Below are 27,559 nucleotides of genomic sequence, written 5' to 3' on the forward strand. Positions count from 1 at the left end.
ACCCCCCCCCTCCAGTACCAGTGGAAAAAAATATAGTATCAAAATCATGCTTTTCGGGGGGGGGGCCTTCATGATTTCTTGCACCGGGTCCCTGAGGTTTCTAGTTACGCCACTGGTCGGGGACCTTTTTTCATGCAAAATGCAGCATTTTGCATGTAATAGAATTCAATGGACCCGCATCTAAAATGCAAGTACCGTGTTTTTGCTGCGATTTGCGTTTTTTTTATATCTTTTTTTTATACTGTATGTGTAAAAAAAAAAAACAGTGTAAAAAAAAAAAAAAACGCAAAACGCAAATCGCTGCAAAAATGCATGTTCAAAAACGCGGCAAGCACCGCAAAAAGCACTGCAGAAACGCTCAAAAGCAACATGCTTAGATGTGACTCGAGCCTTAGGCTTGATTCACACCTATGCATTTTTAGTGCTTTTTGCAGATTTGCACTACAGTCCATTTAACATGGTTTCCTATGGAACACGTTCTGTAGTGCAAATCTGCAAAATGTAAAAAGCACTTAAAATGCATAGGTGTGAATCAGGCCTTATATGGTTTTTTTTGTATAATCCCAGTAAGAATCCAGTAGCAGGTTCAGGAATATTGCATCCATCGCCCTCTAGTGGAGTCTCCCTAGGAATACAGGGAGAACTGGCTGGCTGGTGCAACAGATAACTTAGCTGCAAAGTCTCAATTTACCTGTCCACCATGCCAGAGGTTTGGGGAGATCTTGCAGTGGGGGGTCCACAGTGGTAAGGCCCAGAGTGGGATGTAACCCTCTCCATTTCACCCAAAACTGACATTTTCAGATAAAGATCAGTATTGGCATTTTTTTCTCAGTAGCGGCGTGTTGTTATATCTCCATTTCCATGTTTGTTGCATAGAAAATAATGGCAGAAAACCATTTACTGCAATGATTTATTTCAGCTGAGCACAGGTCAGTTTATCCAGTAATATGATGAGCTCACAGTACAGCTGGCAAGTCTTCGTTGGGTATTAGGTGAAGAACAGCAGAGCTTCCTCCTTCTCTTTGTCGATTTTGTCCTGGTCCTTGTCTGTTCTGAGCTTCAGTGCAGGCGGATCAGATCGTGTCATGAGTCTTCTGCCGGTCTGTAGGAGAACATGAAATTATCACTCATTAATCTGCAAGGACGAGGTGTGTGTGTGTAGGGGTGGGGGGAGCTGGGGCTGTGGTGGGTGTGCATCAATAGAAACACACAGCCCCATAGTCTAGCATGGCAAGGAACTCCTCTGCTCCTCCCCCTCTTCTTCAAGCTAACAATCTGGCTTCAGATTGCACTGTCCACTGCTACCTCCTTCCTTTGAAGAGTGGAAGTTCAGGCCAGCAGCACTGAAAGTTGTAAACTGCAAATGCTGGGGTGCGAATATTTAACAAATAGTTTACTTTGGAATACTTTCATCTAACCCTAATCCTCAACCCCTAAAAATGTATAGAAGTGTTTTACAAGTACCTGAAAAACCATGAGAGCAGTGCTTGTCAACTTATAAGGTTTAGAGGACCCTGATGCCCAACCTGCGGCCCGAGCAGGGCTGATCCTACCATGGGTCCTGGTGGGTCCGTGGGACACAGGCGGCACATTAGGAGGGGCGGCAACAGGGGCGCACTGCCCAAAGAACCGAGGCTTCCTCCCTCTAGTGTGCAGTGCCATCCTTGCATCATGCTTCCCAGCCCCGCCCCGCTCTTGGGGGTGGAGCAGCTCTTCTGGTCCACTGGGATCGGAGCTTAGTTGGTCGGTGGTGGTGAAGAGGAATGGGGGAGCTTTTGTGGTGCTGTACAATTCATATACCTGTGAGCTGAGCTGATGTTTTTGGGCATGTCTCTTTGCTGGACTGGGGCATGTCTCTTTGCTGAAGAGGGCATGTCTCTTTGCAGGAGGGATGCTGGATGGGCATTTGTCTTTGCTAGATTGGGCATGTCTCTCTGCTGGATTGGGAATGTCTCTTTACTGGATTAAGCATGTCTCTTTGCTGGATGGAGGCAGGTCTCTTTGCTGAACTGGGGATGTCTCTTTGCTGAACTGGGGATGTCTCTTTGCTAAACTGGGGATGTCTCTTTGCTGGACGGGGGCATGTCTCTTTGCTGGACTGGGGATGTCTCTTTGCTGGACTGGGCATGTCTCTTGGCTGGACCAGGCATATCTCTTTGCTTTTGGACATTTCTCTTTGCTAAATATATATGGGGGTGTCTCTTGCTAAATATATGGGGAAGTCTCTTGTAGAATATATGGGGATGTTCTGCTGGATTGGGCTTTATGGGGATGTATCTTTGCTTTATGGAAATGTCTCTTTGCTGAATATATGGGAATGTCTCTTGCTGAATATATGGGGATGTCTCTGCTGGACTGGGGATGTCTATTTGGTTTATGGAAATGTCTCTTTGCTGGATGGGCGTGATTTTTTTTGTGGGGGGGGGGGGGGGGCACAGCATTTCATTCTTGGACACAGGCAGTACAATGTCTTGGGCCAGCCATGGGCCCGAGGGCCACATGTGGCTCTTTTGTATGTGGTGTACGGCACTCAGATCTCAGCAGTCTGTAGTGGGAACATTGATTAGGGTAATATTATTGATATCTACTAGCCTCATATAACATGTTCCCATTTTTGTTTTGTCTTCTGCAGCATATCCCTAGCCAAAAATGTAGCATGTCCACACTCTGCAACTTTCATTTCCTCTATTGGGTCTGCAGTCTCTAACAGTCCTCTCAAGCATTACATATTATGAACTTTATGTGCAGCCCTTTGGAGATGTCAGGGGCCACATTTGGGGCCCCCTTTAGCTCAAAAAATGACAACCACTGACAACTGACAACCACTGCTATATATAATACTACAGAAAACTGTCTGTGGCCCTACCACGGATGATGGTCAAAGACTATGGACATGCTATAGGTGTGGTTGGAGACTGGAGACATGGTGAAGGATGCAGCCAGAGTCTGGGGACATGTTACTAGAGATCACAATCTTTGCAGTCCCTTTACAAATCAATGCTCCCACAACTGGCTGCTTGGGTCCGAGTGCCACACTACAAGTACCAAAGGGCCACATGTGCCCTTGGGCTGCAATTTGGACATGAGGGCACTAGAGGCATCTGATCAGAGTTTGATACAAGAAGGAATAAACCCACAACACTGCAGGATCCTTACTGTTTTCTTTGGGTCGGCTTGTGCTCTTTCCAGGGCCCGACGCAGCCTCTCCTCCTGGTGCAGCTTCTGCTGTTTAATCTTCTCCTCTCTGAGTCTGAGGAACGAAAAAAAGTAAAGTAATGTTTTTAAAAGCTGAACTCTGGGTACAAAAACTCTCACTTATATTATACACAGTACACTATACATTCCTCAATAGCGACAACAGATATCAATCCACTTTCTGTGCACCAAACCCAGATACTACTTTTTTAAAAGTAGCAGTGACATCATCAATGTGCTGTACATAGTCTATGCAAAAAGCAGAACTGTGGGAGGTACCCAGAAGGCTCCACCCACTACAGAAAATGACATGAGGGGGCGGGGACAAGTCCAGCCCCTCTGCACAAGGAGAGAGAGCAGCAGTGACTGGTCATTACTACAGGAAGTTTTTTGCACAGAGGTAAAGTCTCACAATGGAAGAAATACACAAAGCACACCAAGATTCGAGCAGGAATACACATGAATCTTGTATATAGACAATATTGGATTATCCCGGAGTTTAGCTTTAGGGCTGAAGTCCAGGCAGGGACCCAGGGTGCCCATCAGCGGGTTCCTCACAGGTCCTGAAAACTCCAGCAGTATTGTCATTAGATGGGGTGGCAACAAGACTGGTCAGCAACAGGCACAGACAGCAGCAATGGATCTCTGGTCTTTACTCCCAAAAGAGGTGCTGCTGAAGGTCACATGACAGCAGACTCAGGTGAAGTCTGAAAACACTGCTTGGGATTTCCGAATAAAGATGACTAGCATAGAATAGGTCCGGTTATTGTAGTTTGGTGTAGACCCTGCCTTAGACGAGTCCACCTTGTCATGGTGGGTGGGCTTGTCATCTTGTGACTAATAATGGGAGATGAAAGCATTCCTTTATGGAGAGATTCACTTTGAACATACTTTGAACGTAGTATGATACTTGTAATTTTTTTATTTCTATTACATCATACATGATCACGCATGACGTAAGGAAACAGAACACAAAACTGCTCAGACTGATATGAATGAGACGGATTTCCCATAATCCTATACTGATTGTATATCAATGTGAGCGGGCTGCAGAAAATCCACTAAAATAATACACAATGTGTGTGCCCACCATAAGAATATACCCTTTTACAGATACTGCTCCAGATGTTAAGGGGTCTGTTTATAAAAAGATTTGTTGTACGAATCAAGATCACAAAGAATCTTCGTAATTTGTGTAATATGTTTACTTCCTATAATCGTCAGCTCCATCTAGTCACCATAATGTGATATTTTCCTGAAATACCCCAATCATTAAATTATTAAATAGACCCCATAGTGTCCAATGTGCAAACAAAACATGAACATGCTCATCAGTAAGAGCTAAAGCCAAGTCTACTACATATACAAAGCAGCTACAACCTACAAGCCCTCAAATGCACTTTGCTTGGATGTGATAAAGCAATGAAATTACGAGTTCTTGGGGCTTCTATATGCTGAATTGTGCTGAACTTGCACAAACATCCCAACAAATTAGATTTCCACCTTTCTTCTACTCCTTACAGACCTGTGATGATGGGCTTTTCTTGCCAAAGAACTGCTTCTATCCCCATAGCAGCCTAAGGGAATGCAAAAGCAGCTTGAAGCAAGTTGATGCAGCTTAGATGTAGACCAATTGCAGGTCAAACACCGCTGTCCAAAGCCGGTCAACACCGACCCTAAAAATGGAATATGTAAGGCAAGTCTGTACAGACCTCAGCCTGCGTTCCTTTTCTTTGGCCTTCTCGGCGATCTCTATCCTCTCTTTAGGGATGACCTCGATGCTGTCCAGCAATTCTTCCAGTTGGTGTTCAATCACCATTAACATCTGCAGAGCGTTTAGATTTGCTCGGTTCTCCCCGATACAAGCTCTGTAAACTTCCTCCACCTTGGAGCTCAGAGATGTCAGCATCTTGTCCTGTGAACAAAAACCAGGGGTGACTACCAACAACACCACTGAAAACATCAGTGCATCAGTGCTCTCCAGGGAAGATATATAAAGCAGAACTCCGGGCACAAACGCTTTCATTTATATATATTCCTCAGTATACACTAGTCTATGAAAAATGCAATAGAAGAGAGGAAGGGCAGCCATTTTCAACCAGGGTTCCTCCAGAGGTTGCTCAAGGTTTCATAAGTTGTGGCTGGTTGACCTCCCATTTAATGGTACCTGCATAGTTCCAGGGCCAATCGGCATAACCAGCTGCATGAGGCCAATTATCTATTTATTGTGTAAGGGGGACATTTTCCCATTTACCACCAATGAATTGGTTTTTGGAAGGATTCCCTGAGACTTGAAAATTCTTTCAAGGGTTCCTCTGGGGTAAAAAAGATTGAGAAAGGTTGTCCTAGGGTTTGAAATCCCAAAGAGGATGATCGAAATAGACATGTGCGATTCCTTTCTTTACGCATCGAAATTTGGACAAAATTTTCATAATTCAGAGGTTCGGATGTATACGAATTTCTGAATCACAATCGTGACAAATTTCAGCAAATCCAAAATAAATCATTATTATTATGAATGATCCAGATTCGAATTAAAAATTAATTCAAATTCAAAATGGAAACATATTGCAATAAATACAGTAAGATATAAAAGTGAAATAAGACGATGGTTCTTACTTAGGCTGCTTTATAAAATACAATAGAATAGAATAGAAAAGAATAGAATAGAATAAAACAGAGCGAATATAGCTGTCTTTCAAAATTCAAAATCAAAATTTCGAATAACCTGAAATGAAGCGAATGCTTCTGAAACAAACTGAAACTAATTTTTCCATCTTGCACACCTCTAAATCACCCAAAACAACCCTGAGGCTTATTTATTAAGAAATCATCAAGTATCCAATCATAATTCCTCTTTTGGTGATCTGAAATCGAATTGGTTGCTCTGGGTACCACTGCTTAATAGAATTAACCTCCCCACCTCACCTGATCCTCAGATTTGTATTGGCCAAAGGCAAACACCCGGGACTTGAGCTCAAGGTCCGTGGCCCTCTCCTCCTCCTGTGCAATGGAAGCCTTCAGATGTGCAATCTGATCCTTTAGCTGTTGTGTCTCATTTTCCCTAGTAAAAAAAATACATGGCTGCTACAGCTATTGAATATATACTTTAATTGGATGCACTATCATCTAGAATAGAAAAAATAAGAAAAAATGTAAGTATCACAGATACAGTATCTCTCTACCATTAATGGAGGTCTAGTTTCAATACGAATGTGTGCTTACTGGTTGACCTACCACATAGTAAACCTGTGACAGCATACAGCCGTGGCCAAAAGTTTTGAGAATGACACAAATATTAATTTTCACAAAATCTGCTGCTTCAGTGTTTTTAGATCTTTTTGTTGGTGAAAAAAGTCCTGCAGGCAGCATCTTTGGGGTATGTTTGGAGCCCATTAAAAAGCGCCTCAAAAACACCCCTGCCCATTGAAATGAATGGGCAGAGCTTTCAAAACGCCTTAAAAGCGATTCAAAAGCACCGCAAAATGTCTCTTTTTTATTTTTATTTTTTTTAAGGTCACATTGTCACGTGACCTTAAAAAAGTGCTGCAAAAACGTCCAGTGTTTGATCGGCAGTTTTTGCAGCACTTCAGTGTGAAAGCGGTCTCAATATTTGCAGTGTTCTGGGCCCATTCTTGCATAATCCAATGCTTGGAGTTTGTCAGAATTTGTGGGGTTTTTTTTGTTCACCCGCCTCTTGAGGATTGATCCACTAGTTCTCAATGGAATTAAGGTCTGGGGGGTTTCCTGGCCATGGACCCAAAATTTCAATGTTTTGTTCCCCAAGCCACTTAGTTATCACTTTTGCCTTATGGCTGAAAAAGGAATTGTTCCTCACCAAACTGTTCTTGGATGGTTGGGAGAAGTTGCTCTCGGAGGATGTTTTTGTACCATTCTTTATTTATGGCGGTGTTCTTAGGCAAAATTGTGAGTGAGCCCACTCCCTTGGCTGAGAAGTAACCCCCCACACATGAATGGTCTCAGGATGCTTTACTGTTGGTATGACACAGGACTGATGGTAGCGCTCATCTTTTCTTCTCCGGACAAGGTTTTTTCCAAATGCCCCAAACAATCAGAAAGGGGATTCATCAGAGAAAATGACTTTACCCCAGTCCTCAGCAGTCCAATCCCTGTACCTTTTGCAGAATATCAGTCTGTCCCTGATGTTATCCTGGAGAGAAGTGGCTTGCTGCCCTTTTTGACACCAGGCCATCCTCCAAAAGTCTTTGCATCACTCTGAGTGCCGATCCACTCACACCTGCCTGCAGCCATTCCTGAGAAAGCTCCGCACTGGTGGTGCCCCGATTCTGCAGCTGAATCAACTGTAGGAGACGGTCCTGGACCTTCTTGGGCGTCCTGAAGCCTTCTTCACAAATGCAGTTGAAATGTTTTTTATGGGTATAAGTTCATTTTCATGGCAAAGAGGGACTTTGCAATTAATTGAAATTCATCTGATCACTCTTCATAACATTCTGGAGTATATGCAAATTGCCATCATAAAAACTGAGGCAGCAGACTTTGTGAAAAATGAATATTGGTGTCCTTCTCAAAACTTTTGGCCACGACTGTACAATGCTTGCTTAGTTCCACCCCGTTGTAACACAAAAGGGTTACATCAGGGTTGCATCAAACAAAATTATACCATCCTTTTCAGTTCATGCAAAGGTAAGTTCATTTCCAATATAAAGCAGACTGTTTGGCTTACTGTTGCCTATGGGGTCAATTCACTAAGAGTTAAATAACACTGTAAAAAATGCGGTAAAATAACGCAGATCGGAAACAATTGTGCAAATGTTCAATTCACTCATTCATTCAATTGTGCGATAAATAACTACTATTTTCATACAGTAATTTATGGCGATGAGCTGGTTGCTAAAGAACAGGCCAGGAAGCCGGCCGCCACGTCCTTAACAACAGATGACTCATCATCTGTCAGCGGGTTCCCCGCTGACAGCTGAGTGTAAACAAAACATGCCAGCAATTAAAAATGATGAAAAAAAAATCTCATGCCATTTTTTTTTTCTTTTTAAATGGTGTGGGGTCAACACCCCCCCCCCCCAATCCATACCAGACCATTATCCGAGCATCCAGGAAAGGGAGGGGATGAGCAAGCGCCCCCCCACCCCAAAGCACATTTGAGCCCCTGAAACGTGTTGGTTTGACTTTCTAGATTTTTATAATAATAAAAAACGTTTGTACTCTAAAACCATTGGTGACACTCCTACACCTTCTGGATTCTGTTTGAGATGAAGAGTTGTCTAACCAGGACCCTCATTATAGGCTTTACCAAACCAAATTATTTTTAGATTCAGAGATCTGAAATGTAAGGAGGCAGAGGCTTTACAGGTAAGTTTAGCACTGGTACATTATCCTCTACCTGACTCTGATAATACCAAAGATTAGGACTCAGTTGGACTAAATTGCAACAGGGTGTTGCCTATGGGGTTAGTTCACCAAGAGTTAAAAAACACTGAAAAAAAATGCGGTAAAATAACGCGTACAGAAACAATTGTGCAAACATTCAATTCACTAAAAATTGTGCGGTAAATAACTACTGCGGTAAAGTTTAGATGATGCGGTATTTAGCACATATTTTCAAATCTTTTTAAATCTGCAGCTTTCGTTATGATCATTTTTGGAGATTCTGCCACGAAGGTCAAGGTTAAGGGCTTCCTTTTACAGGATAACTACCTCCATATTGCTCTATTGCACTGTTACCCTATCTTCTGCATTGTCACCTCCATATTGCTATGCTGCATTGTATGTGGCTGTACCATTACATATTGCTCTGGCGTGTTTAAACATCATCACTCTCAGGAAGCCGACCCTGAGCAATGATATGCAGCTGACACTGAAGAAAGGGCTTTTAAATAGGAAGTGGGTGAAAAATGCTGCAGAAGATCAGCAGCACTAGGAGGGTAAAAAAAGGTGAATGCAATAGGGTGGATTTACTTACGGCAAATAAACTGTGCACTTTGCAAGTGCAGTTGCACTCACTTTCCCCAGAGTTTAATAAATGTGATAAAACGCTGTTGATTTCCATCACCCAGTCATGTGCAAAAAAAATGCTCTATTTAATGATTAATTTAATTTATAAATTATTAATGATTGGGTATTCTTTACATAGTGATGCTTTACCACATTTACTAGGGAAAATGGGTGCAACTTCACTTGCACAGTCTATTTGCCTTTAGTAAATCCAGCCCAACCTTTCTTTAAAACAGTGATTTAGCAAACAAAATGTAATCTAGATAAAGGTTAGATCTCTTTTAACAATAAAGTACGTTCTATTACTTATTCAGCCTTACATTTTCTCCTCAGTGGTGGCAATAGTATGTTTGATCTCCTCCAAAGCTTCCTCTGTCTCCTGTGAGTTCTGGATTAAAGAAAGATTCTGTTCCTCCAGCTCGGAGAAGATATCCAGGAGCTGCTGGGGGTCGGTGAAGTACAGCTCAGGTTCCTAGTCAGATATCAAAGCCTTTGGGTCAAATCACAAAGATACAATGCATTCAACAAGCCTGAACACTTACGTTGGCCATACATTAATGATTTTTTTTGTTCAACCAGCAGGTTGAATGAAAAAAAAAATCTGATTCCCCATCTACATGGATGGGGAATCACTCCCACTGTGCTATCGTGCCCTAATGGCACTGATCCGCTGTGCTATAGCCAACGTCACTGATCATTCGGGAGAAACCCCACAGATAGACCGAGTAGACTGACTTCTGTACAACCAACTTGCTCATACATGGACCAAATTTGTCCGGTCCCTGTTGAACCGACTGAATTTTGATCCATGTATAGCCGCTATTGGTCTATGAGTATTCTTTCTGTAGATGTTTTTCTAAAAACACATTAAACACAAAGGGAGAATCCACAGAACAGTATGTGTCTTCCAAAAATGTGTGGACCTCTGACCATTACACCTACATGAGCTTGCTGGACATTCCAAATTGATGGCCCATTGTGACTATATTAGATTCTACATTTCTGGAAAGGCTTTCTACCAGATTTGTGTAAATTTGTGCTTAGCCAAAAGACCACTATTAGGTCAAGTACTGATGTTCGATGAGAAAATCTTGCCCACAAACGGCGTTGGATAGGGTTGAGGTCAGGGCTCTATCTAAGCCACTCAACTTTCTCCACACCAAATATCAAACCATGGGGCTGGAGAGTGCAAAATCTGGTGCAGCTCTGCACAGAAACCCATAAGCTTCCAGGTTTTTTTTGTCAAAGCCTAATTGAACAAACTGAAGTTAGAAGCTAATTGGCTACCATGCACAGTTGCACCAGATTTTTTCACTCTCAGTTACAGTAAATCAACCCCATGTCCTTCTGGAGCTTCCTTTGTGCACAATCATGCTGGAACAGTAAAAGTTCTCCCCCAAAATTGTTGACGCAAAGTTGGAAGTGCACAATTGTCTACAATTTCCTTATATGCTGTAGCATTAACAGTACCATTAACTGAAAACACCTGAACACCATCATTTTTAACATTGCACTTGCCTGGGTTGTTGACCAGTTAACTCAGTCTTTATGGAGTAGTAGAAGAAAAAACATGTGTGCGTTATGCTATTGGCGGAAAATGAGTGACAGGAATCTGGAGCAGTGGATTAACATAAATTTTTGTTTGAAAATTGGCAAAAGTGCGAGTTAAACATTACAACAGGCTTATGGTTACATTCCGTTAATGAATCAAGTGCTTCTGAATGGCATAGACAGTTTAAGGAGGGGCGGGAAGATGTCCACGATAACGCAAGAAGTAGACAACCAACAACACAAAGGACAGATGCAAATGTGGACAGATAGCGAACCCTTGTACGCTCATGTTGATGCGTTTTTGGATAGTTCACTACAAGTTCATAGAAGATAGTACAACGGTCATCCAACATTGTTACTCAGAAATTCTGAAAAGGTTACGGGAATCTACTCAGAGGAAAAGAGTGGAACTCTGGCCTGACAAGTCGCTTCTTTACCAGGACAATTCTCCTACATAAGCATATTTTTTACAGTCCATTCCAGGAATGACATTTTCACACCTCTTGCCCATATAGCTTATCAGTGCTGAGAGGACTGACCCTTTAAAAGGTGCTCAGTATCGGATAATAGCAAAAAAGGTTTATCATTTTCAACTGCCCTCCTTGTAAACAGTAGTACCCACCTCTTCACTATCTGAGGATATTAGGCTTTCTGAGACGCTTTTATCTTCTGCTTGGTAGGATGCATTACTCCTGAAAAAAGAAATTCAAGGACATCATATTTGGAAATGTGTTCATAACTTTAAATTATGTCTGCCACAGACAAGACAAAAGATAGTAAACCTTTTCGTTTTCAACCTTTTAGCTGCTAAACCCAGCTTATAGAGACAATATATACAACACTTACATTTTCTTGGACCCCGCTGTTTTCATGCTCTGCCTAGAAGACAGTCGGGGATCGCGGCCAGAATCACGACTAAGACTGATTTTGCCTGAAGAATGGCTCTCCGATTCTGAAAAGACAAACATAACGCACCTGAGATCTGTTTCCAGAACACAAAGCTTATTTGAGATCCATGGAAGAGATACTTTTTGCTCTTGTCCATTTGGTGGCCACAGGTGCCATGTACATTATGGCACAATAAATGTTTTTTGAGGACTTCAGGCAATTGTGATTTCCTTGTAAACATTACAAATTCAATGTATCATATTTATTAATATAAAGGAAAAGGTTTGACTTTTTTGTAAAATGTGTATTAACCTTAGTAGTACCCCTGAATAGCACACCCCACTACCTGTGTCTGTCCTTTACCTGTATCCCCACCCTACTACATGTACCCCCTTCTATCAGAACCCCCAATTACTTTTTACTACCTATGCCCCTCCTACTTGTGCCCTATTCTGCTATCTGTACCCCCCTGCCCTACTTCCTCTACCTGTACCCCTCCTCCACTACCTGCACCCACCTCCTCTACCTCTGCTACTGGTGCCCATCTCCACTACCTCTTACCCCCTCCACACTTGTGCCCTCCCTTCTCTCCCTGTACCACCCTTTATTACCTGTACCCTCCTCCACTACCTGTGCCCATCGCCACTGCCTTTTCCCCCTTCCACACTTGTTCCTCCCCCTTTCACTATCTGTACCCCTCCTCCACTTCGTGTGCCCACCTCTGCTACCTGTGCCCATCTCTTCTACCTCTCCCCTCTTCCACACTTGTTTCTCCCCCTTCCTTTATCCCTCCTCCACTTCCTGTGCCCACCTCTGCTTACTGTGCCCATCTCCACTTCCTCTTCCCCCCTCCACAGTTGTGCCCTCCTTTTCTACCCATACCACCCTTTATTATCTGTACCCCTGCACTACCAGTGCCAGACTTGATTTTTAGTGGTCCTTGTCCTGATATGTTTCCTGTGTGTTGTGCTGGTGGATCTAATCAATAGTTACTGGTGCTGCCTTCTATTCTATTATTTTGGTTCTACTACTGTGAGTTGGAGGTGTTACATGGTCTGGTGAACCTTTAGCAGCAACAGGTTCTTTTTAACAGTGACGAAAGGGCGGGAAAGATGTTTTTAGCCCTATCTTGTAGAGAGCCTGCAATGGTGTTCACTCCCTTTTTATGAGCGCTAAACACAAGAGCGGCCCATTCTGATGTACTTACTCCTTCCCGGGATGGGGGAGGTGGATACTTTGGTCTCAGAGTCCTGTTTTTCTTTCTCTTTGGAGACCAGAGGGAGAGATTTCTTCCTCTGCTTCTTCTTCTTCAATACTTCCTCCTTCCACTCTTTGGGAGACAGGCGGAAGAGGAATTCTTTGTACATCAGATACTCTTTTAGGATCTCCTCACACTTTGATATGTCACTGGAGAAGGAATAAATAACAGATAACATCCTTCTCTAAATAGAATAAAACAAGAAACGTTCAGTAAGTGGCTTCTACTTTGGTCATCTTTCCATAAGCCCCTCCCGAAGGTGCCTTTTGTTGTAGCTGTTAATTGGTCAGTTGGATGGGACCTGTGGTCCATCTCTAACACCAAGAGCACCAATAGGAGAAAATTAACTACGTACCTCTTGATGTTCATCATTTGGGCTGTGTGACTCTTGATTAGTGCAACTTGCTCCATCTTTAGTTTAGTTTCCTTGTCGGCTCTGAGCAATAAAAAAATGAGAATCAATGATAGGTTACTGCTATTTAGGGATCTGCCAGTGCCAACTTGTCCGGCGACCTAGCCGCCTGACAAGTCGCCTCCCGTTCTGTACAATGGAACCGTTCTAATCGGAGCGACGCAAGTCGCTCCGACTTAGAAGAAAGGTTCCTGTACTACTTTGGGGGCGACTTGCATAGACTTCTATACAGAAGTCGTCTTGCAAGTCGCCCCGGCAGTCGTGTGCAGGTCGCCTCGGTGAGGCGACCTGCAAGTCGTGCCGCCTCTGGTGTGAACCGAGGCTAACCCATGGCAACAAGGTGTTCCTCTGGCTATAAGGCCCTGGTTCTTTAACCACTTGACCCCCGTAAGGTTTTATCCCCTTCATGACAAGGGCATTTTTTGCTATTTAGCACTGTGCTACTTTAACTGGCAATTGCTCAGTCATGCAACACTGTACACAAATTAAATGTATATCTTTTTTCAGGCAAATAGAGTTTTCTTTTGGTGATATTTATTCACCTCTTACCTCTCACTGATTTTCTATATTTTTTGCTGAAAAAGACCGAAAAGTTTTAAGAAAAAAACTATATTTTCTACCTTGTATTACAAAACATATCCAATAAAATCAATTTTTTCATAAATTTAGGCCAAAATGTATTCTGCTATATGTCTTTGGGAAAAAAAAATCACAATAAGTATATACAGGTATTAATTGATTTGTGTGAAGGCTATAGTGTCTACAAATTACAAATTCGTATTTTTATATATATATATATTTGAAAATTGATCAATCCTAATGTACTGACCGCCTATCTCATTTCTTGAACCCCCAAAATGCCAGGACTGTACAGATATCTCTCAAATGACCCCTTTTTGGAAAGTGTACAGTCCATGGTATTTAGTAAGAGGCATGACAAGTTTTTTGAAGTTGCAATTTTTTAACAGAATCTTTTGGAAAATTAAAGAATTAAATACAATATTTGGGGCATACTGTCGCCGATGCAGTACAGCGTCATCATATGACTGATGTGGCGGTGATCAAGGATATCCACTGGTAACAGTGCTTTATTCGCAGAACCAGATCACATGTGGTATTTAGGTGTTTTCCCAAATACCCATCAATTACATGCTCGGTAAATACCACATACAACAGGAGTGAAAGTTAGTTCACTAAAGGGAAAAAAAAAAGCATGCAGAAAATAAGCAGTGGTCCCGGCATGCGATACTTAAAGAAACGGCAGCCGCCGGCATCCTTAACAACCAGTAAACAACATGGTTGTTAAGGAGTGGGCAGCCTCCGTGTCCTTAACAACCGATGAGTCATCAGTTGACAGCGGGGTGCCCAGCTGACAGCTCAATTTAAAAAAAAAAAAATGGCGGCAATGAAAAATTAAGAAAAAAAATGCTGTGGGGTTCCCCCCAATCCATACCAGGCCCTTCGAGTGGGAAGATACTGCTTTGTTAATGGAGCCCAGTATGTAAAAAATAAAAAATAAACATTTTTTTTTTTACACTATTATTGCTTATAACAGTAAGGATCACTGTTATAAGCAATAGTTTTAGCTGTCATGAATGGAAGCCATTTATTACAGCTTGTGATTTGTGATTGGCTACAACTAATCACATGGTAGAGGGTGCTGTGATTGATCCAGGCACCATGTGATGAGGGCCAATCACAGCATCACAATAGTAAACAAAAACGTCATGAATGGAAGCCATTCATGACTGTTTTATTTACATTGTAATCATGTGATCTCTATGACCAATCATAGCAATCACCTGACACCCCAGCCGGATACAGCAGTCAGGGGATTGGCAGTCAGGGGCCACATCAGTGCGAATGTGCTCAGCGATGTACCAGTAAATGTACAGTACCCTTCATGTCCTGTTAAAATGGAAATGATCTAGCAGTATGGCATCTCTCTGGACATCACCACCAAGGATGGTATTGGACCATGGTAAGATTTAGGATATTTGAACTCACTGTTTTAAGGCCTCCACCGAGTTCCTGTCGTTTTGTTTCAGAAACTCATCAAATCTCACAGCATCTTCCTCCAAGAATTGCTCGGCCTTTTCCAGCTTCATTTCCTCAGCAGCGGCCATGGCCTCCAGCTTCTGGATCTCATCACGTTTCACGGTCAGGGAGTACTGCCAATCATAAATGGCACATTTGATCATGCTAGCCTTTGTAGAAGTGCCACTTGACAGTTTCGCAAGATGTTTTAGCAGTCAGGAGCGTATTAGGTCATGTTGAGAAATAAGTACCGGCAGGGCTTTTTTTCTCAAACAAACAATCACGACCCCCCAAAACCCCTCCCTCCACAAACACCCTCCAAATCACATCAAATAGTGGGTGTGATCATATTTCACAAACAGTAGAAGGGTCTTAAAGGGGCATTAAATATCAGGATTGCATTACATACAGAGTGCAGAGTTCATGGGGGTTACACACAGAGTGCAGAGCTGTCACTTGTAAACACAGAAACCGGACTTCTGTATTTAAGTGATTGTGGTGAGCAGGCACCAAAGGGTCTGAGCCAGAGGTGGTGGAACTGAGTTCCACCAAGTTCCCCCTGAAAAAAAGCCCTGAGTACCGGCAACTTTGCACCAGGCCCAAATGGATGGCTGAGTTAGCGAACCTCATTTACTTTACCAGCCAATGAGCTTCAAGCTTTTATTTTAAGAATATCGAATTGAATAACTGGTCGTATATAAGAACTAATTTCTCATAGATAAATGAGGCCCACAGATTATATTACCTGCAGGAGGAACATTTCCTTCTTCTTATCAATGAATTCATGGAGACTTTCCCTCTGGACTTGTTTATCTGGAAGAACAATAGTGAATTAGAATCAGATCATGCTCCATTAGCTTCCTCCCCAGACACAGCTGCTGGGGAAAGTGACATTCAAACCAGGAAGCGAAGTAATACATGGCCCTTTGGGTTCCCCTCTACCCATCATCACCAACTATTCCAGTCCCAGGTCTGTAGGTGGCACAGCGGAGCCCGGGAAACATGGTGGAAGTGCACTCCCAGGGGTAGTATGGTGCGGAATTAGAGGGTGGTGGAAGTTTTTATGAGGCTCGGGGTTGTTTCTGTGCCATTAACTTGCTCAGCATGCCCCATTATTGAATTGCAATGGTCATTTTTCCTCCGACCTCACCTCTGGTCACCGCCAGTTTCCAAGAAGGATTGTCCAGTACGGGCACAGCCTTCTCCTCGTCCTCTGCAGCTTCTTCCATCTCCTCCGCTTCAATCTCTTTACGTAGCCTGGCCATCTTGGCGTTCATCGTTGTGGTGTACGTCCCCTTTTGGTGGACTTTCAAATTTTTGTTCTTTTCCTTTTCCTGTACAAGGATGGAGATATTGAAACCTTCAATATGAAAATCTTCAACCTTCCTGAAGAGGGTTTTACCATTATATTCTAGGAGTTAAAAAAGTTGCCTACTCTATCCAATACTAAAAATGTGTATATACTGTATATATATATATATATATATATATATATATGATGATGCCACCAAAAACGCCTTTGACTAAATTTTTATGCAATTTTGCTGCAAATTTTACTGCATTTTGCCGTGATTTTACCACTCAGTCAATATCAGGGATATTGGTCTTTCAATGTGTGCCATTGGATATGTCTGTGTATTCAGTACTCGCCATTTGCGTCTTCTCCCGCTCCTGGTCCCGAATGAGGAAGAAGTCGGCATCTGGGGAGATCTTGAAGGGGTTTGGTTCACTCTTCTTTTTTTTGGCCTGAGCTGGAGAGAGAAATGGGACAGTTCTAAAAACTAGACACCTAGATGGCGACACGAAATCCCACCTCGTCACAGCCCCGCCTACCTGAAACCACAGACTTTGTGTCGGTGCCGGACTTAGCGGAGCTCACTATGGACCTTGGAGCAGAGCGGTGAGATGTTGTACAAGCGCCTCCTGTCCGAGGAGATAAGGTCTTCATGTTATGTATATTGCTGACATATGTACATTGAGCCATTTACACCAGAGGAGCTTACACTCTACACTTACACTCACAGTCATACACTATTATTATTATACATTTATATAGCTCTGACATATACTGCAGTGCTGTACAGAGAACACTGAGTGCTTTCAACTAAAGCTCATTTTCGGGTAGAGCGTATATTGCAGTCCTCCCCGAAAATCACAGTAGGTCTTATTTTCAGGGAAACACAGTAAGCATATAATAATAATAATATAGTGGTATATAATGTAAACTGTGTATGTTTCTGTAAAATAATTGAGCCGAGTGGCGATGTACCGAAAGTATTTGACACAATTATATTACAGAAACATACACAGTTTACATTATATAATACTGTAATAGAGAGGATTCTAGCATTTTACAACCACTTTTACTCGGTTTCACTGGGGATTCCTGACAGGCAGGGAGGAAGAGGGGGAGAGAAGACAGCACATGACATGATAAGACCTACCCCAAAAATAAGCTCTACTGTGTCTCTTGCTGCCAAATTAATATAAGACCCGGGGCTTATTTTCGGGGAAACACGGTACATACAATCATGGCCAAAAATATTGGCACCCCTGCATTTTTGTCAGATAATGCACCACTTTTGTTGCAATTACAAATGTTTAGGCATTCTCGTGTTTATTTCGTTTGTTTGTATCGGTATGACACAAAAAGTGAAGAAACAAAAAGCCAAATCTGACACATTCAACGCAAAGCTCCAAAAATGGACTGGATAAAATTATTGGCACCTTCAATTTAATATTTGGTAGCACACCCCTTGGAAAAAAATAACAAATCAGTCACTTCCTGTAACCATCAATGAGTTTCTTACACCTCTCTACTTGGATTTTGAACCGCTCTTCTTTTGCCAACTGCTCCAGGTCTCTCAGATTGGAAGAGAGGAATACTACCCTACTTTTGGTGTCAGTGGAAGGAAAACTACACTACTTTATTGGTGTCTTTGGAAGGAATACTAACCAACTTTTGGTGTCAGTGGAAAGAATACTACCCTACTTTAGGTGTGTCAGGGGGAGGAATACTACCCTACTTTTGGTGTCAGTGGAAAGAATACTTCTCTCCTTTAGGGGTGTCAATGGGAGGAATAATACACTACTTTCGGGGGCTCAGTGGAAGGAATACCACCCTACTTTTGGTGTCTTTGGAAGGAATACTACCCTACTTTATTGGTGTCAGTGGAAGGAATACTACCCTACTTTATTGGTGTCAGTGGAAGGAATACTTCTCTACTTTAGGGGTGTCAGTGGAAGGAATACTACCCTACTTCAGGGATGTCAGTGGGAGGAATAATACCCTACTTTATTGGTGTCAGTGGAAGGAATACTTCTCTACTTTAGGGGTGTCAGTGGAAGGAATACTACCCTACTTCAGGGATGTCAGTGGGAGGAATAATACCCTATTTTAGGAGTGTCAGTGGAAGGAATACTACCCTACTTTATTGGTGTCAGTGGAAGGAATACTACCCTACTTTATTGGTGTCAGTGGAAGGAATACTACCCTACTTTAGGGGTGTCAGTGGAAGGAATATTACCCTACTTTATTGGTGTCAGTGGGAGGAATACTACCCTATTTTAGGAGTGTCAGTGGAAGGAATACTGTGAGGAATGGTGTCCCAAGGGCCCGATAGAGGCAAGCAAAGGGCCACATCTGGCCCCCAGGCTGCAGTTTGGAGACCACTAATCTAGCTCTTTCCTTCTCAGCTTTACTATCCCTGGGCCCGCACCTTTCATAAATTGGATTTCAGTTCTTTCTATCACAGAGGCTCAGCATCACATGTGGGCATTACCTAAAGCAGTCTATATGCAAATGTAGCCTGTCTAGGAATGCCCACTCCTCCAGATTGGCATCCATCCATTAGGGAGCCAATGCAAAGCTGGGATCCATTATGTTTTTGGATAGTTATGCAGAGCAACCTATGCCCCCCGCCATATACTGCCTGCATTGCATAGAGAAGCACAGAGGCCCAATTGATATCATTAGGACTAAAATATTGTGTGTAATCAAACGAAAAGCTGATATTTGAAAACTTCATGTTGTTGAAGCGGAAGAGAGTAACCAGCGAAAGGCAAAATAGCAAATGAAACGTCAGTGCAAAGATGTCAACGAACCCTTAAAAAAAGGATCAGGACATGAAAAGAACACTTACTGGATCCAGACGCCGTGCTCTCTCGTGACACAATGGATCGCTCCAGAGTGAAAGATGACATTGTGGATGTTTGTGGGGGGTCAGCGGGAGATGTTCAGGAATTTGGTGCCGTGACTCGATCACAGAAGGGAAGATCCTGGAAAACCACAAAACAATATAAATCACATGTGACCTCGAGTATTATCGTCAGCGGTAACAATGGCGACACATCGATCGAGATATCCTTGTGTATTCAATGAAGTGCTGCAAACAGCAAAGGTGAAATATAAAGTGCAGTGACCCACAGCAACCGGATATCGCATTACTCCAGCCAGATCATGTGACTGCGTGCCTTGGGCTGCTGGCAAAGCCGACTGTCCATACACCAAATCCCAACATGCTCATCTAGATCACATTTGATTTAAACCCAGGACTCTGCAGTCACTATATCTGGTCTCCCACAGTACACAGAACATGGAAATGCAATTATTTTAGTGAATATAAACCGCTAAATACCTTTTCTCATCAGCAGTATATAGCAGTCCTGTGACTTCTATCAGTGTCTGGTTAAAGCTTGTAGGAGGAGTTTTCATTCTCCTCTAATTGTCCTATGAGGCTGCAGGACCCCTGACCCTCTGTCTGGACAGTGCTGATTGGCCCTGCGCTGATCACATGCACCCGCCCAAGAAAAAAATAAACTCTCTAGCAATACACACCAAACTGAGCATGTGCAAAGTGTCCCCAAGGATCTGTACTATCAGGAGATGGATTGGGGGCAGTGGAAGAAGGAGAGGATCAGAGAAGACAGGATCACACAGCCTTTTGACACAATGCAGAGAGGATTAACCCCTTAGGTTTCACAGTGAGTAAAACAAGCACGCTTTACTGCATATACAGACTGATTTTACGGTTGTGGGTTTAGTAACACTTTAATGCCACAGACCTCTATTCATGTGTTCATTCAAAGCAGTATTAAACCAAAAAGCAAGCATTATATTGTAGCTTACCAATTCTTAGAAGTGATGACTGCATTCATTTTCTTTTTTAGGCTTTTTTTTCTTCTACGTTCATCTGGTGATCCAGCCAGTAAGACTGCTGTTTTTCAACAGAACAAGTACTGCTGCAGTGCAGACATATAAATTACATGGATGAGACAAACCATTTACCACTGCTTGCAATGATCAGCTTTCATTTATTTATGTAAAACCTTTATCCCAAAAAGGAAAAAAAAATTGTTGCTGCAACTGCTTGTGTAACTGTAGTGTTAGCTGGAGTTTGGCTTCAATTTGTTTAGTGTATCTAAATCTGCTAGTACATCAACCTTCCCAGACTGACAGTGCTGCTGTCCAAAGGTGCCCCCTGTGCTCCTTCACTCGGAGTGGGGGGAACTCTAATACTGGAGGTGTGGTACTGGCCAGATCACCAGGTGGAAACAGATGGGAGAAAGCCTAAGAAAAGAAAACAAATGCAGAGTAGGTCCCTCTTCTGCCACCAAAACCTCCCTGACCCATCATGTCATGGAGTCCACTAGACCTCTGGGGGTATGCTGTGGTATCTGACACCAAGCCATCAGTAGCAGATCCTTTAAGTCCTGCAAGTTGGGAGGTGAGGCTTCCATGGATCGGACTTGTTTTTCCACCCCACTGATGCTCAATTGGTTTGGAGAGAATCTGGAGGCCAAGTCAACACCTCCAACTCATTTTTGTGTTATTCAGTCATTCCTGAGCCATTTTTGCAGTGTGGCAGGTTGCATTATCTGGCCGAAAGAGGCCGCTACTATACAGTTTCCATGAAAGAGTGTAATTGGTCAGCAACAATGTTTAGGTAGGTGGTACGTGTCAAGTATCCACATGAATGGCAGGACCATTCTTCCAGAAGCGCATTTGTGAGGTCAGGCACTGATGTTGGATGAGAAGGCCTGGCTCGCAGTCTCCGGTCGAATTCATCCCAAAGGTGTTCTATCAGGTTGAGGTCAGGACTCTGTGCAGGCCAGTCAAGTTCCTCCACCCCATACTCACTCATCCATGTCTTCATGGATCTTGCTTTGTGCACTGGTGTGCAGTCATGTTGGAACAAGAAGGGGCCATCCCCAAACTGTTCCCACAAAGTTGGGAGCATGAAATTGTCCAAAATATCTTGGTATGCTGACACCTTAGGAGTTCCCTTCACTGGAACTAAGGGGCCAAACCCAACCCCTGAAGAACAACCCCCACACCATAATCCCTCCTCCACCAAATGATTTGGACCAGTGCACTAAGCAAGGTCCATAAACACCTGGATGAGCGAGTTTGGGGTGGAGGAACTTGACTGTCCTGCACAGAATCCTGACCTCAACCTAATAGAACACCTTTGGGATGAATTAGAGCGGAGACTGCGAGCCAGGCCTTCTTGTCCAACATCAGTGCCTGACCTCACAAATGCTCTTCTGGAAGAATGGTCAAACATTCCCATAGACACACTCCTAAACCTTGTGGACAGCCTTCCCAGAAGAGTTGAAGCTGTTATAGCCGCAAAGGGTGGGCCAACTCAATATTGAACCCTACAGACTAAGACTGGGATACCATTAAAGTTCATGTTTGTGTAAAGGCAAGTGTCCCAATACTTTTGGTAATATAGTGTGTGTATATATGTATATACTGTATACCTCATTGCTCACAACTAGGGCCGGCTCACGGTAGAGCGCACACCCGGGCGGTGCTGTGCGTTCCAGTTTTGACAGCTATTCATTTCAGCTGACTACCAAACAATGGTGGCTGGTGCTTGATTTGTTTTTTTTTTTGGGGGGGGGGGCGGCAAACAGCCCCCGCCAGCCCCGCTCGGAAGCCCGCCAGCCCCGCACTTACCCCATCCAGGTCCTGGGTGGCTTTGGCTGGCCAATCCGGTCTCAGGACCTGCTTCCTGTCCTGATTGGCCGGGAGGAGAAGCAGGAAGGCAAAAGCGGCTTTAATCGCTAAAAAAAACCCCTGCCTGTAGAACTCTAAGCGTCCGGCGCCCTGCATGGAGATTAAAGGGCCACTTACATAGAGATTAGGGGTGTGGCGCACCTTATGGACGGGCCGCCGCTGCTACCAAACATACTGGAACATGGAAAAAGTAGCACAAGCATTACTTCTTCAGATCATGCTGCACCAAACCGCATTGTTATTGCGGGATCACGCAGTTTGGTGGCCGCAAACGTGGCGAGTTTGGGGTGACATTGACAATTAATGGCAGCCATTTGCTTCTGAAAAGGACAGTGCGTTCATATGGGGCGCAGGAAACATGCACAGAATGCGCCTTTTCTGCACCGTGTTCCAGTGTGAACCCTGGCCACAGGCAGGCGACCTTCGCTGTGGGGGGGCCTTACAGCTCCAGACAGTGTTTACCATTTCTTTTAAAACTTTATTGAAATGTCAAAGTCATGCATTCCTATTTTTTTTAAAAAACTTTATTGAGATGTCAAAGTCATGCATTCCTATGCGGTGCGGAAACGGCTTCTTCATATAAACCCCCGCACGTTGTAGAAAAATGCAACCTGTCCGCATTTCATTGGATGTCCCGTAACCCAGCGCATTGTGGCGTTAACAGGGCACATAGAAGACAATTGTTTTCTATAGGTCCTTGCGGTGATCAGGTGCAGAGAAACGACAGGCCGACGCACAAAACATAAATGAGCCCCAATTTACCATCTGAAAAAAATCCCCCCCCCCAAATCCACACACACAGCTCACTCACCTCCTGATCAGCCGCTCATCTTCCCCCTGTGTGTTAAATATTGATAAACCTCCATAGAGGGCACACAATGCTTGCCACGTGGTGTGATTCTAGATTGTTTACATCTCCATGGAGACCTGAACTCCTCTCTCCATGGCAACAGAGCGTCAGGGAATCTTCTCCTCTTCCTGTTGTAGCTCTACATAGTGTCCAGCAGGGGGAGCAGTGACTACACGAGTAATAGATGGTGTAAAGGAGAGAGCAGAGTGGTCACAATCCTCACACTGACACCCCTAATTCTTCTTCTTCTTCCACCCCTTTCCTATCCCCAGTCACAGCTCTGCAAAGAGTTTCCACACTGTGCAACATTTGTAATATGCGTTTTGGTAGTTTTTTAATGCATTTTTTTTTTTAACTTTTACATTTTTATTATTATTATTATTATTTTTGTTTTGACTTTCATTTTATGCTTATTTTTAACAGAATGCACATTACTGTATGATGCATGGAAAAAAAAGCATCAATGAATGTGGAAAAGCACTTTAGGTGTTTTTGCAAATGAATGAATAAACTTTACACCAGAATCCCTACTTTCACTTTAGGGCCCCCCTTTACCTTCAGAGACCCCCCCTCCCTTACACATCAGAGCTTCTCTTTCACTTTAGAGCCCCCCCCCTGCATTGCACATCAGAGTCCCCCCTTCAAATTAAAGTCCCCCCCCACACCAGAGACCCCTTTTCACTTCAGAGCCCCTCCTTGCACATCACACCCCCCCTATCCCCTGCACATCAGGGCTCTTTTTACTTTTGAGTCCCCATCAGAGCTCCACCCTTCACTTCAGAGTTCCCCCTTTCATTTCAGACCCCCCCTCTCTCACTTTAGAGACCCCCCTTTGCACATCAGAGCCCCCCTTTCACTTCAGAGTTCCCAAATTGCACATCAGAGTCCCCCACTCCCTTTACTTCTGAGCCCTCTCTTTTACTTCAGAGTTCCGCCTTACGTCAAAGCCCCTCTTTTCTGTTCAGAGCCCCCCTTGCACATCAGAGCCTCCCCTTTTACTTCACAGCAACCCCACCTTGCATGTCAGGGTTCCTCTTTTACTTCAGAGCCCCACCCCTTCTTGCACACCAGAGCTCATCTTTCACTTCGGAGTCCCCATTGCACATACAAACCTCCCTTTACCTTCAGAGTCCCCCATTGCACATCAGTGTTCCCCCTTACTTCAGGGACCCTCTTTTCACTTCAGAGCCCCATCTCACATCAGAGCCTCCCCTTGCACTTTAGAGCCCCCCCTTTTGCACTTCAGAGTCCCCTCTCACATCAGAAGCCCCCCATTTCACTTCAGAGTCCCCATTGCACATCTGAGCCCCCCCCTTTTGCTTTAGAGCCCCCACTTTCACTTCAGAGTTCCCCCTTACTTCAGAGCCCCCTCTCACATCAGAGCCTCCCCTTGCACATTAGAGCCCCCCTTTTCACTTCAGAGTCCCCCATTGCACATCAGAGCCCCTCCCCTTCTTGCACATCAGAACTCATCTTTTACTTTGGAGTCCCTCATTGCACATACAAGTCTCCCTTTACCTTCAGATTCTCCCCTTGCAGATCAGAGCCCTCCCCCTGCACATCAGGGCTCCTCTTTAACTTCAGAGTCCCCATTGCACATCAGAGCCCCGCCCTTTTACTTCAGAGCCCTCTCTTTCACTTCAGAGTTCCCCCTTACTTCAGAGCCCCTCTTTTCACACCAGAGCCCCCTCTCACATCAGAGCCTCCCCTTGCACATTAGAGCCCTCACTTTCACTTCAGAGCTCCCCCTTACTTCAGAGCCCCTCTTTCCACATCAGAGCCCCTCTTTCCACATCAGAGTCCCTCTTTTCACATCAGAGCCCCCTCTCATATCAGAGCCTCCCCTCTCACATTAGAGCCCTCACTTTCACTTCAGAGCTCCCCCTTTGCACACCAGAGCCCCCTTTGCACATCAGCGCTACTCCTTCACTTCAAAATTCCTCATTACACATCAGAATTCCCCCCCCCCCTTTCACTTCCGAGTTCTCCCTCACATAAGAGCCCCCTTTTCACTTCAAAGTCCCTGCCATACACCTGTAAAAATTGTTTTACATGGATTTTTTTTGCCAGCTCTTTTAAGAAAGATCCAGAGTAAATAGGTAGACCCAGGTGCTAGTTTTTTTGCAGGCTAGTTTCACACTTGTGCGTCTGTATTTTTATCTTTTTCGTGCATTTTTTAAAACTTGTTTTTCATGCGTTTTTCCGTATGTTTTTTATATGCATCCACTGAAGTCCAAGGGGCAAAAAAACTATGCAGCACCTGCACCCTTGTGCGTCTGCATTTTCCTGCATGTTTTTGTTATTTTTTTATGCATTTTTAAAAGCATTTTTGTTTAATTGTTGATGCATTTTGCATACATTTTTTTTTATACATTTCAGGTGTTTTTCATGCACTCCCATTAAAGTCTGTGGGGCCATAAAGCACCAAAAAGTGTCTGCACCTCTTTTCCAAATCAAGGGCATGTTAGGTAGGTGTGAGCTGGTTCTCTAGACATCAGATTCCTCTTGTCAAGTATTGTCGCATGTTTTCCAGGATAACAGGAAAAGAAACACATAGGTGTGAACGGGCCCCAGAGAGAAAAAATGGCGATCCTCTTGTCGTCCATTGTCACACTTTGGCCAGCATGCGCAAAATTGCACAAGTGTAAACGCAAACTGAGGACGAGAATTCATGATTATCAAACTTTCGGTTGGCGCTGTCAGGTCATTGACAGGATTGCACATCCCTTCTACATTTTTTTTTTTTTTTTTGCTTTTATTGTGTGAAATTTTGAAGGAATTTACATTTTAAAGTATATGTCAAATCAAAGCTTTTTCTTTTTTTTTTCTTTTTTTTTCTTTGGATATAGAGATTTTCCCTCACTTACAGCTTCAGCAAACAAGAAGTGAAGGATTTTTTTTTCTTAAAAAAAAATAAAAAATAAAAAATAAAATAATGAGACTAATATAGGACAGGCTTGTGCTGCAAGAAAATGTCCAGGATATTTAAAACAATAATGATTGCACAAACATTATCTGACCACAAGGGGGCGCCAGAGGTGTGTATAGTGCTGCAGTCCCTTTATAGCAGCATGTCCTTGAGACTATTGGATTGCGCACAGCGGTTGTGGCAGATGCCAGGCAGACAGTGCCAGTGATGATGTGGAGGGTGCTGGGCGAATAGAGTTGGAGACAATGTATGGCAAAAGACATGCCAATAGTTGTAGGACTACAAGGACCAGTGTGAAAGTAGAGTTGCATATCTGAAACCTTCTACTTCTAGTCCCTTTAATTTAATGGCATAAGGAAACCAGAAGTAGTAAACTAGTTCAGTTAAATGGAAAGCATGATAACTACAAGTAACCCCACACAATGACCCCTAAAGGGCGCTTGTGATTTGGTGGCTGAACATGGGCCTTTCTTGGGCCTGTGGGAATTATTTCTTATTGCCAAAATCACAGAGACACTATGGATCCAGAAGTACCCAATATTGCTGCGTTCTCGGTACCCAGCACTTCTGAAAGTCCAACATCCAGTGCTTCTGAGTGCCCAGGACCCAATACTTCTATATGCCCAGAGCTCTTGAACACCCATTACCCAATACTTTTGAGTACCCAGTACTTGAAGTTTCTGAGGCCCAGCACACAATGCTTCCGTTACTAGTACTCATCGCCCCTGAGTGCTCAGTGCCCAGCCCTTCTGAGTGTCCAGTACCAAGTGCTTCCATGTACCCCAAGTTTCTGAACACCCAGTACTCATCGCCCCTGAATGCTCAGTGCCCAGTGTTTTTGAATGCCCAGTACCTAGAGTTCCTGAGTGCCCAGTACGCAGTGCTTCTAAGTGCACAGTGTCAGAGCTTTTAAGTACCCAGTACTCAGAGCCTCTGAGTGCCCTGTGCCCAGAGTTTCTGAGTGCCCAGTGTCAAAGCTTTAAGTATCCCATACTCAGAGTTTCAAAGTGCCCAGTATCCAGACAGTCAAGTATCCAGTGCTTCTAAAAGCCCAGAGCCTCTGAGTGCCCAGTACCCAGAGCCTCTGAGTTCCCTGTACTGAATTTCTGATTGCCCAGTGTCAGAACTTCTAAGTACCCCATACTCAGAATTTCAAAGTGCCCAATATCCAGGGCTTCTGAAAGTCAAGTATCCAGTGCGTCTAAGTGTCCAGAGTTTCAGAGTGCCAAGTACTGAGTGCCTAGGTGTGCATAATTACGAGAGTTTCTGAGTACCCAATACCCACAGCTTCTGAATGCCCAGCACCAAGTTCTACTTAGTTCTCGTTATCCAGCACTTCTGAATGTCCAATACCTAATTCGCAGCACCCAGCACTTCTGAAAGTCCAACACCCAGAGCTTCTGTGTGCCCGGGACCCAATACTTCTG

General features: G+C 43.7%; 1 protein-coding gene across 3 annotated transcripts; it reads right to left on the reverse strand.

Annotated features, from left to right (window-relative positions):
* Positions 1 to 896: 896 nt before the first annotated feature.
* Positions 897 to 23,375, reverse strand: CFAP100 (cilia and flagella associated protein 100). Of its 3 annotated transcripts, XM_073591941.1 has the most exons (17): positions 23,165 to 23,289; positions 20,458 to 20,570; positions 19,472 to 19,607; positions 17,163 to 17,252; positions 16,980 to 17,080; positions 16,480 to 16,663; positions 16,075 to 16,142; positions 15,300 to 15,463; positions 13,236 to 13,316; positions 12,830 to 13,029; positions 11,581 to 11,686; positions 11,357 to 11,426; positions 9,504 to 9,655; positions 6,124 to 6,259; positions 4,908 to 5,110; positions 3,157 to 3,250; positions 897 to 1,102 (listed from the first exon to the last, which is right to left on the reverse strand). In XM_073591941.1, the coding sequence occupies exons 3-17, from the start codon at positions 19,530 to 19,532 to the stop codon at positions 989 to 991; spliced, it is 1,824 nt and encodes a 607-aa protein (XP_073448042.1). In that variant the 5' UTR covers positions 19,533 to 19,607; positions 20,458 to 20,570; positions 23,165 to 23,289; the 3' UTR covers positions 897 to 988. The 3 variants fall into 3 exon arrangements, with proteins under 3 accessions (XP_073448042.1, XP_073448043.1, XP_073448041.1); XM_073591942.1 differs by lacking the exon at positions 20,458 to 20,570 and having other exon boundaries at positions 23,240 to 23,375; XM_073591940.1 differs by lacking the exon at positions 20,458 to 20,570 and having other exon boundaries at positions 23,165 to 23,315.
* Between the last annotated feature and the right edge of the window lie 4,184 nt (positions 23,376 to 27,559).

The sequence above is a fragment of the Aquarana catesbeiana genome, linkage group LG07, assembly GCF_042186555.1.
Source record: "Aquarana catesbeiana isolate 2022-GZ linkage group LG07, ASM4218655v1, whole genome shotgun sequence".
NCBI lineage: Eukaryota > Metazoa > Chordata > Amphibia > Anura > Ranidae > Aquarana > Aquarana catesbeiana.

Bases quoted from the DNA above. Each gene is read 5' to 3' on its own strand.
- CFAP100 (XM_073591942.1), bottom strand. From the start codon at position 19,532: ATGTCATCTTTCACTCTGGAGCGATCCATTGTGTCACGAGAGAGCACG. The intron at 9,656-11,356 runs GTGGGTACTACT...ATATCTGACTAG, and splicing joins TATCCTCAGATAGTGAAGAG to GAACCTGAGCTGTACTTCAC. The intron at 5,111-6,123 runs GTGAGGTGGGGA...TTTTGTTCACAG, and splicing joins AATACAAATCTGAGGATCAG to GACAAGATGCTGACATCTCT.